The following is a 15,983-nucleotide window of genomic DNA, read 5'->3' as shown; positions in this document are numbered from 1 at the left end:
AACCCACTGTTGCTCCAATATGTAAAAAGCAGAGATTTTATTTGGTTTTAGAATTCTGTGCATTATTTTACAAAGTAGCATTTCTTTTTTTTGTTTGTTTTTTCATCTCCCTCTTTTTTTGTTGTTTTTGTTTTTTGTGGTACGCGGGCCTCTCACTGTTGTGGCCTCTCCCGTTGCGGAGCACAGACTCCGGACGCGCAGGCTCAGCGGCCATGGCTCACGGGTCCAGCTGCTCCGCGGCATGTGGGATCTTCCCGGACCGGGGCACGAACCCGTGTCCCCTGCATCGGCAGACGGACTCTCAACCACTGCGCCACCAGGGAAGCCCCATCTCCCTCTTTTTTAAATTAAAAAAATTTTTTTTTCATTGGGGTATAGTTGTTTTACAATGTTGTGTTAGTTTCTACTGTACGGTGAAGTGGAGTTCCCTGTGCTACACAGCAGGTTCTCATTAGTTATCTATTTTATACATATTAGCGTATATATGTCAATTCCAGCATTACTAATATCATTTTGTTTAAGGGCTTATGTTAAATTAATTCGTTTGCTTTTCTTTTAAAGGAAGAGAGTGCGAATGAGTTCAGGATACTGTATGTATGTGTGTGTATTTATCCATCCATCCATTGATTCATTGAACATTTACATGCCCAGTTGCTTAGTATAAATGTTCATTGCTTTAGCATAAAACAAACAGTTCAGACTGTTCTAGGTCCCCTGGAAAGGCAGTATGCATCTGATTTGCTCCTCGCTTTTCAAGGCTCTTGAGGGCTATGGGTCCTCTCCCCTGGCACCCTTCCCACTTCACATCTCTTAGTAAGTACTCCAAATTTCAGACTCTTCCATCATTTTCTCATAATTAAAACTTATCTATTGAAATCTATCTCCCCTCAGTTGATTATCCTGTGCTTTCAACTTATTAATAAGACAAAAGAATTTGTGCCAAAATAATAATTTACTCTTCTCAGGTAATATACAGGCATACCTCAGACATACTGTGGGTTCAGCTCCAGAGCACTGAGATAAAGCAAATATCACCATAAAGCGAGTCATATGAATTTTTGGTTTCCCAGTACATATGAAAATTGTTTACACTATACTGCAGTCTATTAAGTGTACAAGCATTATGTCTAAAAATAAGTACATGCCTTGGGCTTCCCTGGTGGCGCAGTGGTTGAGAGTCCACCTGCCGATGCAGGGGACGTGGGTTTGTGCCCCGGTCCAGGAGGATCCCACATGCCGCGGAGCGGCTGGGCCCGTGAGCCATGGCCGCTGAGCCTGCGCGTCCGGAGCCTGTGCTCTGCAACAGGAGAGGCCACTGCTCCGCAATGGGAGAGGCCACAACAGTGAGAGGCCCGCTTACCACAAAAACAAAAACAAACAAAACAAACAAACAAAAAGCACATGCCTTAATTAAAAAGTACTTTATTTCTAAAAGCTGCTGACCATTATCTGACAATGCAGGGTTGCCACGAACCTTCAATAGGTGAAAAACACAATATCTGCAAAGTGCAATAAAATGCAATAAAATGAGGTATGCCTCAGTTTCATATTAACTAGAATCGAATGGCCTTAACCTGGAGGCAGGGGCTAGTTTGAAAACTCAGGGCCCAGGGAAGGTGAACAATGGGGAAGCCAGCTCCTGAGATGGTCCCACAAGAGGTGTGTGTGTGTGTTGGCAGGTGCGGTGGTGAGCGGTGGAGGGAGCGGGTGAGGAGGGGGCCACCCTAACCCACCGCCCCACCCCTGGGATCATCCAGTACCCTTTCTCACGGATCGGGTACAAATAGAATCATTCACTGCTTAACTTACATACGTCCCAAAGGTGAGTAACACCAGAAGAGTTAGTCATTTATAGACATTTTAGGTTTTTGTCACAAGAGCACAGGTAGCCACAATTTAGAAGTCAAGTCTGACCGTTCCTTTCAGCAAGTAGAAGGAACTTCAGAAGAAGCCTCCTATCACTTACACGGTCCGAGGAATGACACAGTAAACCATGGCTCCGATTTGCTCCTTAATAGCAGCCAGGATCTCTTGAACGCTAACTCACATACACTAATGTATTCTGCTGATAAGATGTGGGACGTTCTTGTCAGTGTTAAAAGCACCAAAGGGATCTGAGTAAGGAGAAGGTTTGTCGCACACTCAACAGGGAAAGGGGAGAACTAACACAAAAAGCTAACGCACTGAGGGTTACAGTATTGTCTCTGCTGTCCCACTGGAGCATATCTTTTTATTGTATTCCTGTTGTAAAGTCTTCCCTTGAATTTCTGATAATGCTGGGTAGACTGAAAATAACGAAACATAAATTCTATTCTACTTTCCCTTCTCAAAGTATCCAAGTGGGAAAAAAGCTCTTAGAAAGCAGCCCCATTTCCCCATTAAAAACACGCACCAGCACCAGTCCATTCATTCACATACGCTTAGCCATTGCCTGCCAAATCCTTTCTGAGGAATTGTTCTATCATTTCAAAACACCACCATGCATTCAAACCTCCTGAAAGTTTGTTTATAAGATTTTACCTTTTAAAAAACCAGTATATTCTGTCAGATTTACATTCAAAGAGCATAGGTTGAATGTTCTTCTAACAATATCTACTTTGCTGAACAGAAATTCATTTGAAATTCCAAACTTAAATGAATAACTCAAACGGGTGTGCCCTCCTCAACCCCCCCACCCAGCTCCCGGGATTTGGAGAGTCTCTGCCCCCATCTTCTTCGCCCTTCCTTGGTCCTGCTACTAGGACAGGAGAAGTATTGATACTTGCTCTGTCTTACATGTTAAAATGCCGCCACTGATTAGGTAATGACTGTGTGGGGGTCAACTACTACCTTTGCCTGTGCTAGGAAAACCCAGTGAGCAACTTATTTACTGGTGAAATAAAAAGACAGTTAGGGGCTTCCCTGGGGGCGCAGTGGTTAAGAATCCGCCTGCCAATGCAGGGGACATGGGTTTGAGCCCTGGTCCGGGAAGATCCCACATGCCGCGGAGTAACTAAGCCTGTGCGCCACAACTACCGAGCCTACACTCTAGAGCCCGCGAGTCACAACTACTGAGCCCACGAGCCACAACTACTGAAGCCCGCGCGCCTAGAGCCCATGCTCCACAACAAGAGAAGCCACCGCAATGAGAAGCCCATGCAGCGCAATGAAGAGTAGCCTCCGCTTGCTGCAACTAGAGAAAGACTGCATGCAGCAACGAAGACCCAACACAGCCAAAAGAAAAAAAAAAGACAATTAGGGACTCTGCACCGGCATAAGCTACAAATGTTGCCAATAATTGGCAACGCTGAGCACTCACTGGCCAGTGGGCAGGTGACTACAGCTCCCAGAACAACTAGAGGGAGTCCCCTTTGCTAAGCAGTGTCAGTGAGTGCTATTTATTTCCCAGGTCCAAGTGTACAAAAGTAGAGAGAGTGCGTGCAAAGAGGCCAGTGAATTCAAATACTAAGAAGAGGAGGAAAAACTGTCTTGAATGTCATTTCAGAGGCATTAAGGGAGTTTGAAATCTTCTGCCAATTTGTTGAATTGAGTCTACCTGCTGAAACTTTTGGGATTGTTACTTATAAAAATGAAAACAGAGAGAGAGAAAAAGGTTGCACATTTTTTGCTACCAGAATTCTTTCAGCATCTTTATTTGGGTGGTATTAGTGTTTTGTTTACTACATTATTTTAAGATTATTGTATATTTACTTAAATTATAAATCCCCTTTTACCATGTTTATTAAATTTTTACCTTTTTTTTCTTTCTGGAGAGGAAGATATCTACATTTTGTTTTTTAAATAAAAGCTAATGGGAAAACTCAAATTCACTTGAGAGAAACTTGTAGAAAGGAACCTAGGCCTTTAGGAAGGATATTCATATTGCCATTATTTGAGATTAATTCTTCAGTTACTTGGTTGAGTTTCTTCCTCTTCCCTGCGAAAGTTATAAACTGAAATTCATTCTGCTATCGTTATTTCATACGATAGAAGAGATGCTTTTATAGACACCTTTATTTTAGGAGTAAGGATGGGAATCAAATGGGAGAAACAACTTGCTCTGAAACTCCTGAAGCTGACTTGAAACAGGGTGATGCAGACCCCAGACAGAGGCTGAAATGGTACAGGCCGCGCTGGGGCTGGGAGCTGGGTCAGTCAGGCTGGGTTTCCTGCTACCCCTGACACACTCTGTCACAAAGCAATAGTATTTTTTCCCCCTTCTTGTGTTACCTTTTCTTACGTATTTGCAAGAACAGTTCCGATCCAGAAAACACGCCAGAAATTTACTCTGAAACCAAGGGAAGATGGGGCAGAGGTGCCCTTCAGTACTGATAGCCTAGATGTAGACAGATCAAAAGCTAAATCCAATTTAACCCACCTCAGGCAGAAAAAAATAATTGAATTAAACTTCCTCTAAATACGATAGGTTTGGGGATCTTAAATCCAGGCACAAAGAACCAGGTTAGAGTGAACTGTGGAGTAAATGGATGAAGGGAGCTCTGGCTGCCCCCGCCCACAGGGAGTTTGATAAGCTGTTGATTGCCTCTATTGCTTTACTACGGAGGCTGAAAACTGATTAAGCTGCTTATGGGGCTCCGAGGCTGATGGCCCACCAAGAACACTGGTGCCACTGATTTAGGTAAGCTGCTCGGCATGTATGGTTTGATTATTACAATGGAGGAAAAAAAAAGAAAAGAAAAAAAGACAGCAGGGTGTAGGAAAGCTTTAAAAAAGAAGGCTTTATTATGCCAAATAGCTACACTACTTTGACACCGTAAAATGAATATGGAATTACTGATTCTTTCTCTTCATCTGGTATCAAAACTCATTTTTGAAAGGCTTGCTCAAAAAGTACTCACTTTGGGGCCCACCCATTCTATTTTAAACCACCTTTACAAGATGTCACTGGTGCCTTTAAACATACTTCTCCAGTGATAAGAGTCTCGGTCCTCAGATACTAAGATCAGGTAGAGTCCTAGAAAATATATAAATGTAAACTGGGTCTTGTATCTGATTCTTCCCCTTGAACACCACTGGGCAATCATAATTAAAACTGTATCTCTTTCCACTCCAGTCAGCAGATCACTGGTGCCTGATTACGTAGTAAAGGACTGCAAGACTGAAGGAGGGGAAGGAGCTGATATGTGCAAATAGGTTTAAACTGGATGTACAAGTGGAAATTAAAACCCTAGTATTCTCTCACCCTCTCCAACTAAAATGCTCTAGAACTATTTCTACCTTTTAAAATAACCTGCCTACTTCTGGTGGGATAAAGAGAACACAAAACTCTTAGTTTAAATTACTTTTCAAGGTTTTACTTATTTTTTAAGTCTTGAAAAATGAGTGAAGGATCTGAACACAGATTAAGTTGACCTCATTTCTTCTGGACAAAACAGCAAGAAACAAAAGAACCGAATCACAGCAGTTTGAGATGTTCTGAAAGTTGTCACAATTTTTTTTTTTTTTTGGTCATTGACTCTTGAAAGAATCCACAATATATGGAAAAGAAAGCAATGCTTTCATGTAGCGTCTGAAAGCTTCTTAGGGAGTGAGCTGTTGATTTAAATGATTAACCAAAGCTTAACATATTCAGAATTTTGGGTTGAACAGACAAAATGTTGGTTTTCTTCCCGGCTGCTAACCTGGTCAGTCATTAAAAGGAGATACGTACACAAATAAAAGTATAAGAAGATGATTTTGACTCTTACATGCTCTGTTGTGTTTTACTAAAATTTAGCGTCATCCAACTGTTTGACGTGAGCACAAGTCAAAGAGTTTAATATATTCATTGCCTTTTATATCTTTTTTTCCCTTGTGCAACTTTTTTTGTTGATATAATTCACATACCATAAAATTGACTCTTTTAAAGTATACAATTCACTGGCTGCTTTTAGTATAGTTTCAAAGTTGTGCAACCATCACCACTAATTCCAGAACACCTTCATCAGCCCCAAAGGAAACCGCACACCATCAGCAGCCACTCCTCGCGCCCGGCTCTCCCCAGGCCCTGGCAACCACTCCCCTACTTTGTCTCTATGGATTGGCCTATTTCGGACATCCTAAGAGAAGTCCACATAAAATAAGAATCATAAAATAGGTATTCATTTCTGTCTGGCTTCTTTCAACATGCTGTTCTTAAGGTTCATCCGTGCTGTAGCATGTATCAGTACTTCACTCCTTTTTATGGCCGAATACTATTCCACTGCGTGGATATATGACATTTTGTTTATCCATTCATTAGCTGATGAACATTTGGGTTGTTGCCACTCTTTAGCTGTTATGAATAATGCTGCTTTGAACATTCCTGTACAAGTGTTTATGTGGACATATGTTTTCAACCCTCTAGGGTATATGCCTAGCAGTGGAATTGCTGGGTCACAGGGTAATTCTACGTTTAACTTTTTGAGGGACTGCCGAACTATTTCCCTAAGTGGCCGCACCACTTTCCATTCCCAGCAGTGTATGGGAGCTCCAGTTTCTCTATATCCTTGCCAGCATTTCTTATTGTCCTAGAATATCTTTTTATACTAAGTTTTCTTTTCTCATTCTGAACAGAAAATAATTGATTATTAGGGCTTGTGAATAAAACTACTCCAATGAGGGCAGAATTCAGTGCCAAAGCCATAATCCACAAAAACATTTTCCCAGGGAGAAAACAGGAATGAAATGGCCCCTCTAAGTGCTTACCTGCTGCAGATCAGCGAGGGAATACAGGTGGATCTGCTGAAGGAGGTATTCTCTGGGGAAAATTCTGAAAACAGACAGAAACACAGATAAATTGTGGTGTTGCCACAAAACACACTTTTTCTGAGAAGTTTCCAAGTCTCATTCAAGAATCCCTTTCCACCTAATACTCTTCCTCCCCACATCCTCTGAGAAACCTGTAATAATACCTTTTTCCAGATACTTTTCTTTCTAACACAAATACCAAAAACGGAGTAAGGGTGTGATCTTTGATTTCTGATGTAGTCCAGGGTGCTAGGAGCACAGTGCAATGGTCCAGGCCTGAGGACCAGAGTGCCAGGTTTCCTGTACCAGCTGCGTCCCTAACAAACTGTGTCATCTCAGGGAAGTCTTAAAACCCACCTAGCTTCAGATCCTTCATTGGTTAATGAAGGTGACTGAACTTGGTGTCTTAAATCTCTTTCCAGCTCTATTAGTCTATGTCTAGATGAATAGATTTTAGAGTTGAGAAAATCAGTTGGGGGGGCAACCTGGGTGTCTTTGCCTGGAGGCTCCTATGGCTTTCATTAAGGGAGATGGCAGTGCCAAACACCACTTAGTGAGCTATCCTCTTACGTGCACAGTGATGAGTTTTGGAACCTAGGTACAGATGGGAATAATGGGACAAAATATTTCAAATTGAGACTCCCTGACAAAGTCCAATATCTTTGGCTACTGTCAATTCATAGCATCTGGATAAATGACGGTGAGTGAACAGGAAAAACAAATCAGTTAGGGACAAGCAAACAGGTACCGAAGCATAGATGGTTAGAAAACACCACACACACACACACACACACACACACACACACACACACACGTATACACAAAACAAAACTCATGGTGCTAGCATTTTCTCTTTGTCTTAGGATACAAGAAAATTGCATAATACCACCTAAATGAAAGAAGCCACCAACTCAATTAACATTTATGACTATCTGCTACATGCTAAGCACTGTGCCAGGCACTAGGAATTATGAATTATGAGTGAGACAGTCACAGTACCTGAGCATATCAGAGCATATCAAGGAGAATAAAGTCAAGCTAGGGAAAGATACATAAACTGATCATTACAACACAACATGGTAACATGAAAATAAGAGTTATATGCACAGGGTACATATTTTTAGATTGGTCTAGCATGGTAGGTCCCAACCTTGGCCGTCTATTAGAATCACTTGGGAAGCGTTTGAAAATAATAGGGCATAAGTATGGGTAGAACCCAGAAATCAGTCTTCAAACAAAAACTCTTGTGGTGATTAGTGCAGCCAAGGTTTAGAACCACTGGCCTAACTCGTAGCTTGTTGGGGAATTCATTACTCAGTCTTTCAATTAAGTATGCATTACTGGACAAATCCTAGAGATTAAGTCCTTTACCCTTCCATTCATCTATCTAGCCATCCAATTCTGATTAAGCACAACTGTGCACCAGCTCCTGTACTAGGCCACTGAAAAAAGGGCACTGGGCCAATTAGGTGAAGTTCATCCCCCATGGAGGTCTGGGACAGGCATATTCTAGTTTGGAGCACTCCTGATAAATATATGATAGGCTCTGAAGATTTCTGCTGAAAATTCCTGTTTCATCCACAAGAGTGCGAACGGACCAAGTGAGTGACACGGCCCTTATACTCTGGGGAATAAAATTCAGTTCCTAAGGGTAGGCTCCCTTCAACTCTAATGGTTTGGGGCCGAACCTGTGGCAGGTAGCAGCACATAGTCCCAGCCCAGCTGGGGAGGGTGTAGGGAAAGTGCTCAATCCCTCCATGCGGGATGAAGCTTCCCTACAAAGAGGGCCCCCTACTGTAGAAGGTAGACCACGGTCCCAGGAGGGACCATGAGACATGACCAACTTCCATTTTCAATAACACACACGTATGACAGAGATGATCGAGAGGGCTACTCCTCATGACCCCCTACAGGATTAACAATAAGAGAAGTCTGCTTCAGGTGTGGCCCTCAACGTACATCATTTAATTCTCACAACAACCCCGCGTGGTAAGTACAACCTCCATTTTATGTGAGAGGGAACTGAGGCTCAGAGGCAAAAACTAATTTGCCCAGGGTCACAAGCTGGGATTCAAGGCCAGGACTTTCTGACGCCAAAGGCCTGTGCTTCTACTTTGCAGGAGATGAAGGTGGAGGAAGGAGGGAAGTGGGTTTGAGCTGACCATCTAATATAGCTATATAATACATCTCTCTTCCAGGTAGGTGTTTATGACTGTTCAGGCCAGCAGCAATATAGAGCCATTGGTCCTTTTTAAAAGAAGGAAAGTAACACTGACGCGTTTGGTCATGCCCACTTCCTGAAGGCAGCCGGGAGGGTGGAGAGACTGCAGGCAGGGACAGTCCTGACCACGTACCCCAGCGGCTCTTCCAGGGTAACCACAAGGCGAAAGCGAAAGGGGTGAGTGTGTAGACACAGGAGAACTTCTGGAAGGACTGACAGCATTTGGAATTGAAGGCGACTCTGAAGTCCTAGCTTGGGAGACAGGATGGTAATGTCATTGGCCAACACAGGGCAGGCTGCTGGGGGGAGGGGGAAAAGCATTGAGATTTAATTGTGCTGAATATCAAGTGCTTGTGTGGAGGACAGCAGGCGTGGCCCTTGCGGATGATGTGGGGCGAGAGATGTGGAAGAGCCAGGGGCACTTCTGACAGCAGCACAGAAGGGACAGCTGAAGCTCTGGGAACGGAGGGAGCAGACCTTGGAGGAAAATGAACGGAAGCGGGGCTGAGTGTGAACAGGGGTTTTTACTTTTTTTTACCTTACAAAGCCTAGAATTATCTGAAGTACACTTTGGTAGTCTGCAATTTTTCTCATGCTTGAAAAATTGTTTTGAAAATAATCAGGATGTTCACGTGTACGTGAGTTCCTAACATTTCCTCCTTTTGTGAAATGTTTGTGCCCTTATACCCTTCACCTGGCTTCCCCTAATGGTAACACCTTACACAACCATGGTGCATTGATCAAAACTAAGAAATGAACTATTATGTAAATTAGACCGTATTCAGATTTCACCAGTTGTTTCACTAATGTCCTTTTTCTGTTCAAGGATCCAATCCAGAACACGAGATTGCATTTATAGATTTAAAAATGTATATCAGTATTTGCAAGATGACTTGAGACCCAAACATCACGTGCAGAAAAGCAAGCCTAGGACGCAGTCTTTCAGTGGAGGTCACTAGGGTAGCAAAGTATGATAATCTACTATGGGGACAGAGGATGTCTAAGTGTGGTTGAATGGGAGGAATAACCTTTTTCAGAGGCAATTGCCTCATAATGAAATCCCTTAAGTAAAGTAAAATGAAGGCAATGTGGCAGCAGGGCTGAGAAACAGACGGACTGAACTAAACAAGCAGGCTGGAAAATCATTTCAAGATGAGCTCCTGCCTTTTCCATTGGTTTATACACATGTAGGCCAGCTGGAGAAAGAGTTAGAAGGAAGGTGACTGAAATGAACTCTAGCAGGGACAAATGCAGGGTAGCATATCGTTAATGTTTGCTACTTAAAGTTCTTCTCTAAAGTCCTAAAACTTCCACGACTGAGAGTACAGGATATAAGAATTAACTGCAAATTTACAAATGGAATCATACTGGTATACACGTATTAGAGTACTACAGCTCGTCAGTTCGTTATCCAGTCAACAGACACTACTGCGTGTCTAAAATGAGCTAGGTGCTGTGCTAAGGGCTGGAGGCGGATATGTTCAGTGAACACAATTGATGAGCAGCAAAGAGAATTTCCAATTTCTCCTCTCTAGGCTGGGTCCCCTTTGCCTCCAAACACTGTTCATTACTCTTCTCACAATAACCGGCCAACTTTGGACACAGTAATCTCTAATACTCCTTAAACATTATTTACACAGCTAAAGTGAGCTGTGTATGTAGTGTTTCTGTGTGCAAATATATTTCACATATTTATCTTCTCTTCCCCTCTGGAAGCGATTCTAAGCCCCTCCAGAAGCACCGTATCTGCTGTCTCCTCTCTGGCACTCTTCAGTGTCTAAGACTATAATTTACAAGAGGTCAGCCTAACGACACAAAGAACTGGAAAATGCAATATATGCAGAAAAGATAAAGGAACTGAGCTTGTTGTGTTTGGAGAAGATGTTGTGTCCAGGAGATTTACTGGTGGCCATAAAAAATACAGACTTTTAAGACAGATAATGCCAATCAGCTTTTCTTCTCTCTGAGGATGGAAATTATATCAAGAAAGCATTGAAGTCAAATATGAGAATAAATTTCCTGAGAGGGAAGACTGAGCAGCATTAAAATGTGTCTCTTACAGGGATGCTTTTTAATGTAAATAAAAGAAGAAAAAGATCTGTTGCAGTTATTTAGAGGTAGGGGCTTGCTCTTCTGCTTAGAGGAGGAAAGGATTTCAAAGGCGGGGCCAGATGACCCCGTCAGTTTTTCCTCTTTTTCATTGCTGGAGCCGTCAAGGCAGGCTGAATTGGCACGACATTCTTGGAATATCTTTTCTTTTTTAAATTACAAATTTTTTTTAAAGGTTTCAGTCCATTTACAGTTATTACAAAATACTGGTTATATTCCCCGTGTTGTACAACACATCCTTGTAGCCTATCTTACACCTACTAGCTTATACCTCCTACACCCACGCCCACCCTATATTGTGTCCGCCCTCCACCGCTGGTAACTACTAGTTTGTTCTCTGTATCAGGGAGTCTCCTTCTTTTTTGTTATATTCACTAGTTTGTTGTATTTTTTAGATTCCACATATAAGTGATATCATACAGTGTTTGTCTTTCTCTGAATATCTTCTTTAGGCTGATGTCCACAGGGGAAGTGCAGGGCAAATAATGATATAAAAGCCAAGCCCCGAAAAGCACAGGCAACATCCCATCTGGGTGATCCCCAGGGTTTCCCCCACTGTGGCTTTGGTGTACAAGGAACTGGCCTTGTACCTGGCCCGTCTGACAGGAGCTCTTTAGGAAATGGATGGAACAAGCAGGGCCTCCCAGGGCTCAGTTGTGGAAGGGATTGTGGAGAACCCGGAGGCCTGCGGTGTGCTTGGGTAGCATTAAGCTGCCTCTGGCAGATCTGACTAGGAGAGGATAGGGCTCTGCAGGGGACCAGAGATGAACCTGCAGCCACTTCGGGCACTGCTAGGGGACCCACTCACGTCTGGGAGGCAAGGTTTGGCACCCCCTTGAGAGCCATGGCAGAACTCATTTGATAATTTTACTATTAATGTATTCAATAAAGGATGGATGATTGTTTGCATGTTTTGGTCAGAAAACACAACTTGTGATCACCATATGGCCCAGGAATTTAATGCAGATGAAGCCCCGTCTTATGACCTCTGTGACTCATCACTACAGCTAAGAACCTAAAATCAGAAGCTAAAATCAGCGCGCACTTTCACTGCAATGAGCGGATGCTGGGTATGTATGTGGCAGAAAATTTGGAGAAGACACAATTTTTTTTCCAATACATACAGACAAGTGAGATAAACAGACAAGTAAACAGACAGCTCCAGCTCCAGCGTGGAGTGCAGGGCTGAGTGGAGCCTGCAGGACACCTGTTCAAGAAAGGTCTCAGAGAACCGACAGGTCAGAATCCATCTGGAGGAGTGGAAGAATGGATATTGCAGGTAGAGGGTGCAGCACGGCTAAGAGCAGAGAGGCCAGGACGAACATAATTCTTTCAGGGAACAGGCTCTGTATGCGTATATATGTGTATATGTGTCCATGCTGGGGGCTGGGGGGACTGCAGGGTGTGAGCTCAGGAAGTTAGGGTGTAGCCAGACATGTGAGGGCTTAGATGCCTAGAGAAGAGCCTACCCACAAAGAGATGAGTGCCTCAAGCAAGAGAAGGGGACAGCATTAGATTTGCACCTTTAAAAGATCATTGACAGCAGAAGGGGGAAAAGACTGAAGAGATGGATAATTCTGGAGATAAACTAGGTGAGAAATGTTGGGGGCCTGAACAGAATTTAAATGGTTGCCCTAGGGTTGGAGAGAAATGGCCTACCACAGACAGCTTTCTCCAATGATCCACAGGTCATGAAGACTAATGGGAAACGGAGGCTGGGAAGGAGCCTGGCACTGCTCGTGGTTTTCCAGCTGGGCCAGTAGGTAAATGGAAGTTCCATCTACTAACACAGGGAATAATGAGGAGGAGTCACCTTTGGGGAGAAAGGGTAGCTCAGCTGTCGGGGCAGAGGTGTGGAATGTCCAAGTGGAGTCATCTGTGAATCCAGGGAGGACAGCTGTGTGCCTACAGGTGAAGACATGAAAATGAGGAAGAGCCCGAGACAGTACACATGAGTGCAACGGAAAAGACTGGACACTGGCAAAACAATACTATTGAAGGAACGGCCACAGGAAGAAAGCTGGGAAGAAGCAGTTTGACAGCAGAAAAAGCGGAAGAGCCAGCATCCAGGAAGCCAAGGAAGGAGACAATTTCAAGGACAAAGAGGGTCAACGGCATCAGAGGCAGAGGAGAGGTCACATAATCCGGGGAAGACTCTCATGAGGCCTGAAAGGTGCCTGCTGGTTTTGGCAAAGGGGAATTCACCAGTGACCTTAGGACAGTATCCAGGAGGAAGAGGGACACCAGACTGCAGAGGGGTGAAGGACTGTGGAATATTCTTTTAAGAAACTAACTTTAAAAGAGAGAAACTAGGCCATAGCTACAGAAGGATGCAGGACTAAGAAAGGATTCTTTTCTTAGAGATGGGAGCCACTTGGGCATATCTATATGCTAAAATGAAGAAGCTAGTATAGAAGCCAAAGCTGCAGATAGAAAAGTAAGGAAAATGACAGAGCCTGAGCTAGTAAAGGCCTAGAGGAAATGGGATGTGGACCCAGCTAGGAGCTCTTCCAAATACACATTTGTGTGTGTGTGAGGGTGCACGTACCTATACACACACTCTGCATTTTGAAATGCTTCAAGTTTCTACTAAAATGTTATGTAAAAGGTAACTAACTACTAATTTCTCCAATGTTCCATCCAAACTTCAACATGTTAGGAACGGAAAGCTACAGATTACAGCTAGTTGTCTGACTTGGCAATCCTTTGGTAAACGGCCTCTTTGCTGCGGGATGGTGCTGCCTTTTGTTTCTGGTGAGGCGGCTGTGTTTAGGGTTCTCTGTGCGGTAAGTGACCTCACTGTACTGTAGGCCTATTCATCATCAGGTCTGACAGCATTTCACCAAGAGGCCAACCACAAGGACAGCCCTGCTCATGCCAGTGCAACTTCTTCTGGTTGGCCCTGATGTCAAAGCCAGAGGACAAACGTGATAAGGAGAGTCAACCCCACACTTCACTCACCCATCAAGGGAAACTGCATCACTGGCAGGTGGCACTGTCAAGTTCTCTGATACCAAAGAACAATGAAGAAACCTGCTAAAGGATCATGGAAACCAGCTAGCACAACTGTTTCTAGTGCCAACATTTTCTGTTTTATCACCTTTAGGATTTCCTGACATACTGAGAGGGTAACTTAGGCTTCATTTATAGATTGTTCCAATGAGAAAAGTAAGAAAAGATGAAAATCAAAAGGGAAGAAGGTCACATATGATTCATTTCCCTTATATTACACAGCTGGTACTTGGGGTTAAAAATGCAGAAATAATGGCCTAAGAAATCAAAGGCAGTAGTCTATATAAAACACGTAGGGGGTCCTCTTCTATTTTGGACCAGGACACTGAGTCAAATACATCAAGACTCATTTAACCTGACTAATTTCTGGGAACTTCAACTCAGTTCCCACCAAGCCCTGATGCTCATGAGAGAAAAGGGACTAAGTCAGGCACACCCTTTGCAGGATTTTGATAGATTCAGTAATATCGCCATTTCCCTGAAGCTCAGTTATTTGAGCTGCATAACTGGCATTAAAAAACCCAATGATTAAAATGAAAAAAGTCTGAATGAAAATATCTCAGCACATGTAATAGACAGGCTTTAAAGGAAAGATCTCCCTCCCTTCCTGTGTGTCGTGTGTCTCTGTCTCTCTCTCTTACACACACACACACGCACACGCACACACACACACACAATAAAAAGGATAACACCAGGGCTTCCCTGGTGACGCAGTGGTTGAGAGTCCACCTGCCGATGCAGGGGACACGGGTTCGTGCCCCGGTCCGGGAAGATCCCACATGCCGCAGAGCGGCTGGGCCCATGAGCCATGGCCGCTGAGCCTGCGCGTCCGGAGCCTGTGCTCCGCAACAGGAGAGGCCACAACAGTGAGAGGCCCGCGTACTGCAAAAAAAAAAAAAAAAAAAAAGATAACACCAAAGGAAAACCTCCAATTTTGATTCTAAATCATAAGAGTCTAAAGGAAGAATACAGGTAGAAGTGCATAAGGAATAATTTAGAAAGAAAAACCATTTATTTATGAAATATTACCGTGTTCTCCAAGAATATGTGCTCCAGGTTAGGTAATCTGTACAGAATTGAGAGGGCTGCAGTATCTTTCCTTTGGAGGGCACACGCACCCACACTGAAATCAGCAAAAAGCACTGTGAAGCATCCCTAGGGAGATGCAATTTGGTGTTCTTGATATGAGCTGCAAACACTTCCTGAAATAGTTACATTAGACTGGATGTGGACAGGACTCGTATGTCCAACCATGCTCCCAGCTAATGGAAAAACAATTTTAAATCAAAGGCAGATATTGCGATAGCAACCCATGTGGAAGAAACAAGCTTCAATCATTTCAGTAGATACCTCATTTTGCTAATCTCATTGGGTGAAAAAGTGGCAAGATTGCATCAGATATTATATCTTGGAAGATAGGTATGGGAAATAAGGGTCTCTTACCAGCTCTTTCAGAAATTGTGCTTAAGTTTCTTAGCAACAATCTAAAGCCCGGAGTAGAAATACTTGGGAAGTAATTTGGGTTGTGATTATTCTGGGGTCTGATTATAGAAGTGACAGATTATATCACATTATAGATCTTAGCTCAAATTCTTACAGTATTCAACGGTTCCAAGAATATAACACTTTTCCTGCCATGAGTTTTATTTTTTTGTTGTCTCTTAGAAAATGATTTTAGATAATTTATAGATTTCATTTAATCTTAGAATAAAACACTTTTTAACTTTCTGAAGGATTTCTTGGTAAATAAAAAGCTACATGTATGTTACAGTAAAATTAATATATAACTTGCCAGAGCTCCTTTTTCAAAGTTTATCAATCTGTTTAGCTTTGAATGACACTTTTGCAGATAGTCTATAACTCCTTTTTAGAGTGTTGCTATCAGCATATATATTTATAAAATTTGCTGAATGAGATCTCTGGAGAAAATGAA

General features: G+C 43.0%; 1 protein-coding gene across 11 annotated transcripts in view; it reads right to left on the bottom strand.

The window, feature by feature from the left end:
* PLEKHM3 (pleckstrin homology domain containing M3) overlaps nt 1–15,983 on the bottom strand; it is a 217,240-nt gene that overhangs the window by 109,691 nt on the left and 91,566 nt on the right. For 10 of the 11 annotated variants that reach the window (XM_073807337.1, XM_073807338.1, XM_033859837.2 and 7 more), the window contains exon 6: nt 6,667–6,730. In XM_073807337.1, the coding sequence (XP_073663438.1) occupies nt 6,667–6,730 (64 nt within the window). Of the gene's footprint in view, nt 1–1,406; nt 4,268–6,666; nt 6,731–15,983 lie in introns of those variants that run through there. The other variant, XM_073807339.1, reaches the window with a different exon arrangement.

This window comes from Tursiops truncatus, chromosome 7 (genome assembly GCF_011762595.2).
Source record: "Tursiops truncatus isolate mTurTru1 chromosome 7, mTurTru1.mat.Y, whole genome shotgun sequence".
NCBI lineage: Eukaryota > Metazoa > Chordata > Mammalia > Artiodactyla > Delphinidae > Tursiops > Tursiops truncatus.
Note: the sequence above shows the minus strand (reverse complement) of the source record. Positions and strands in the feature narration are given on the sequence as shown.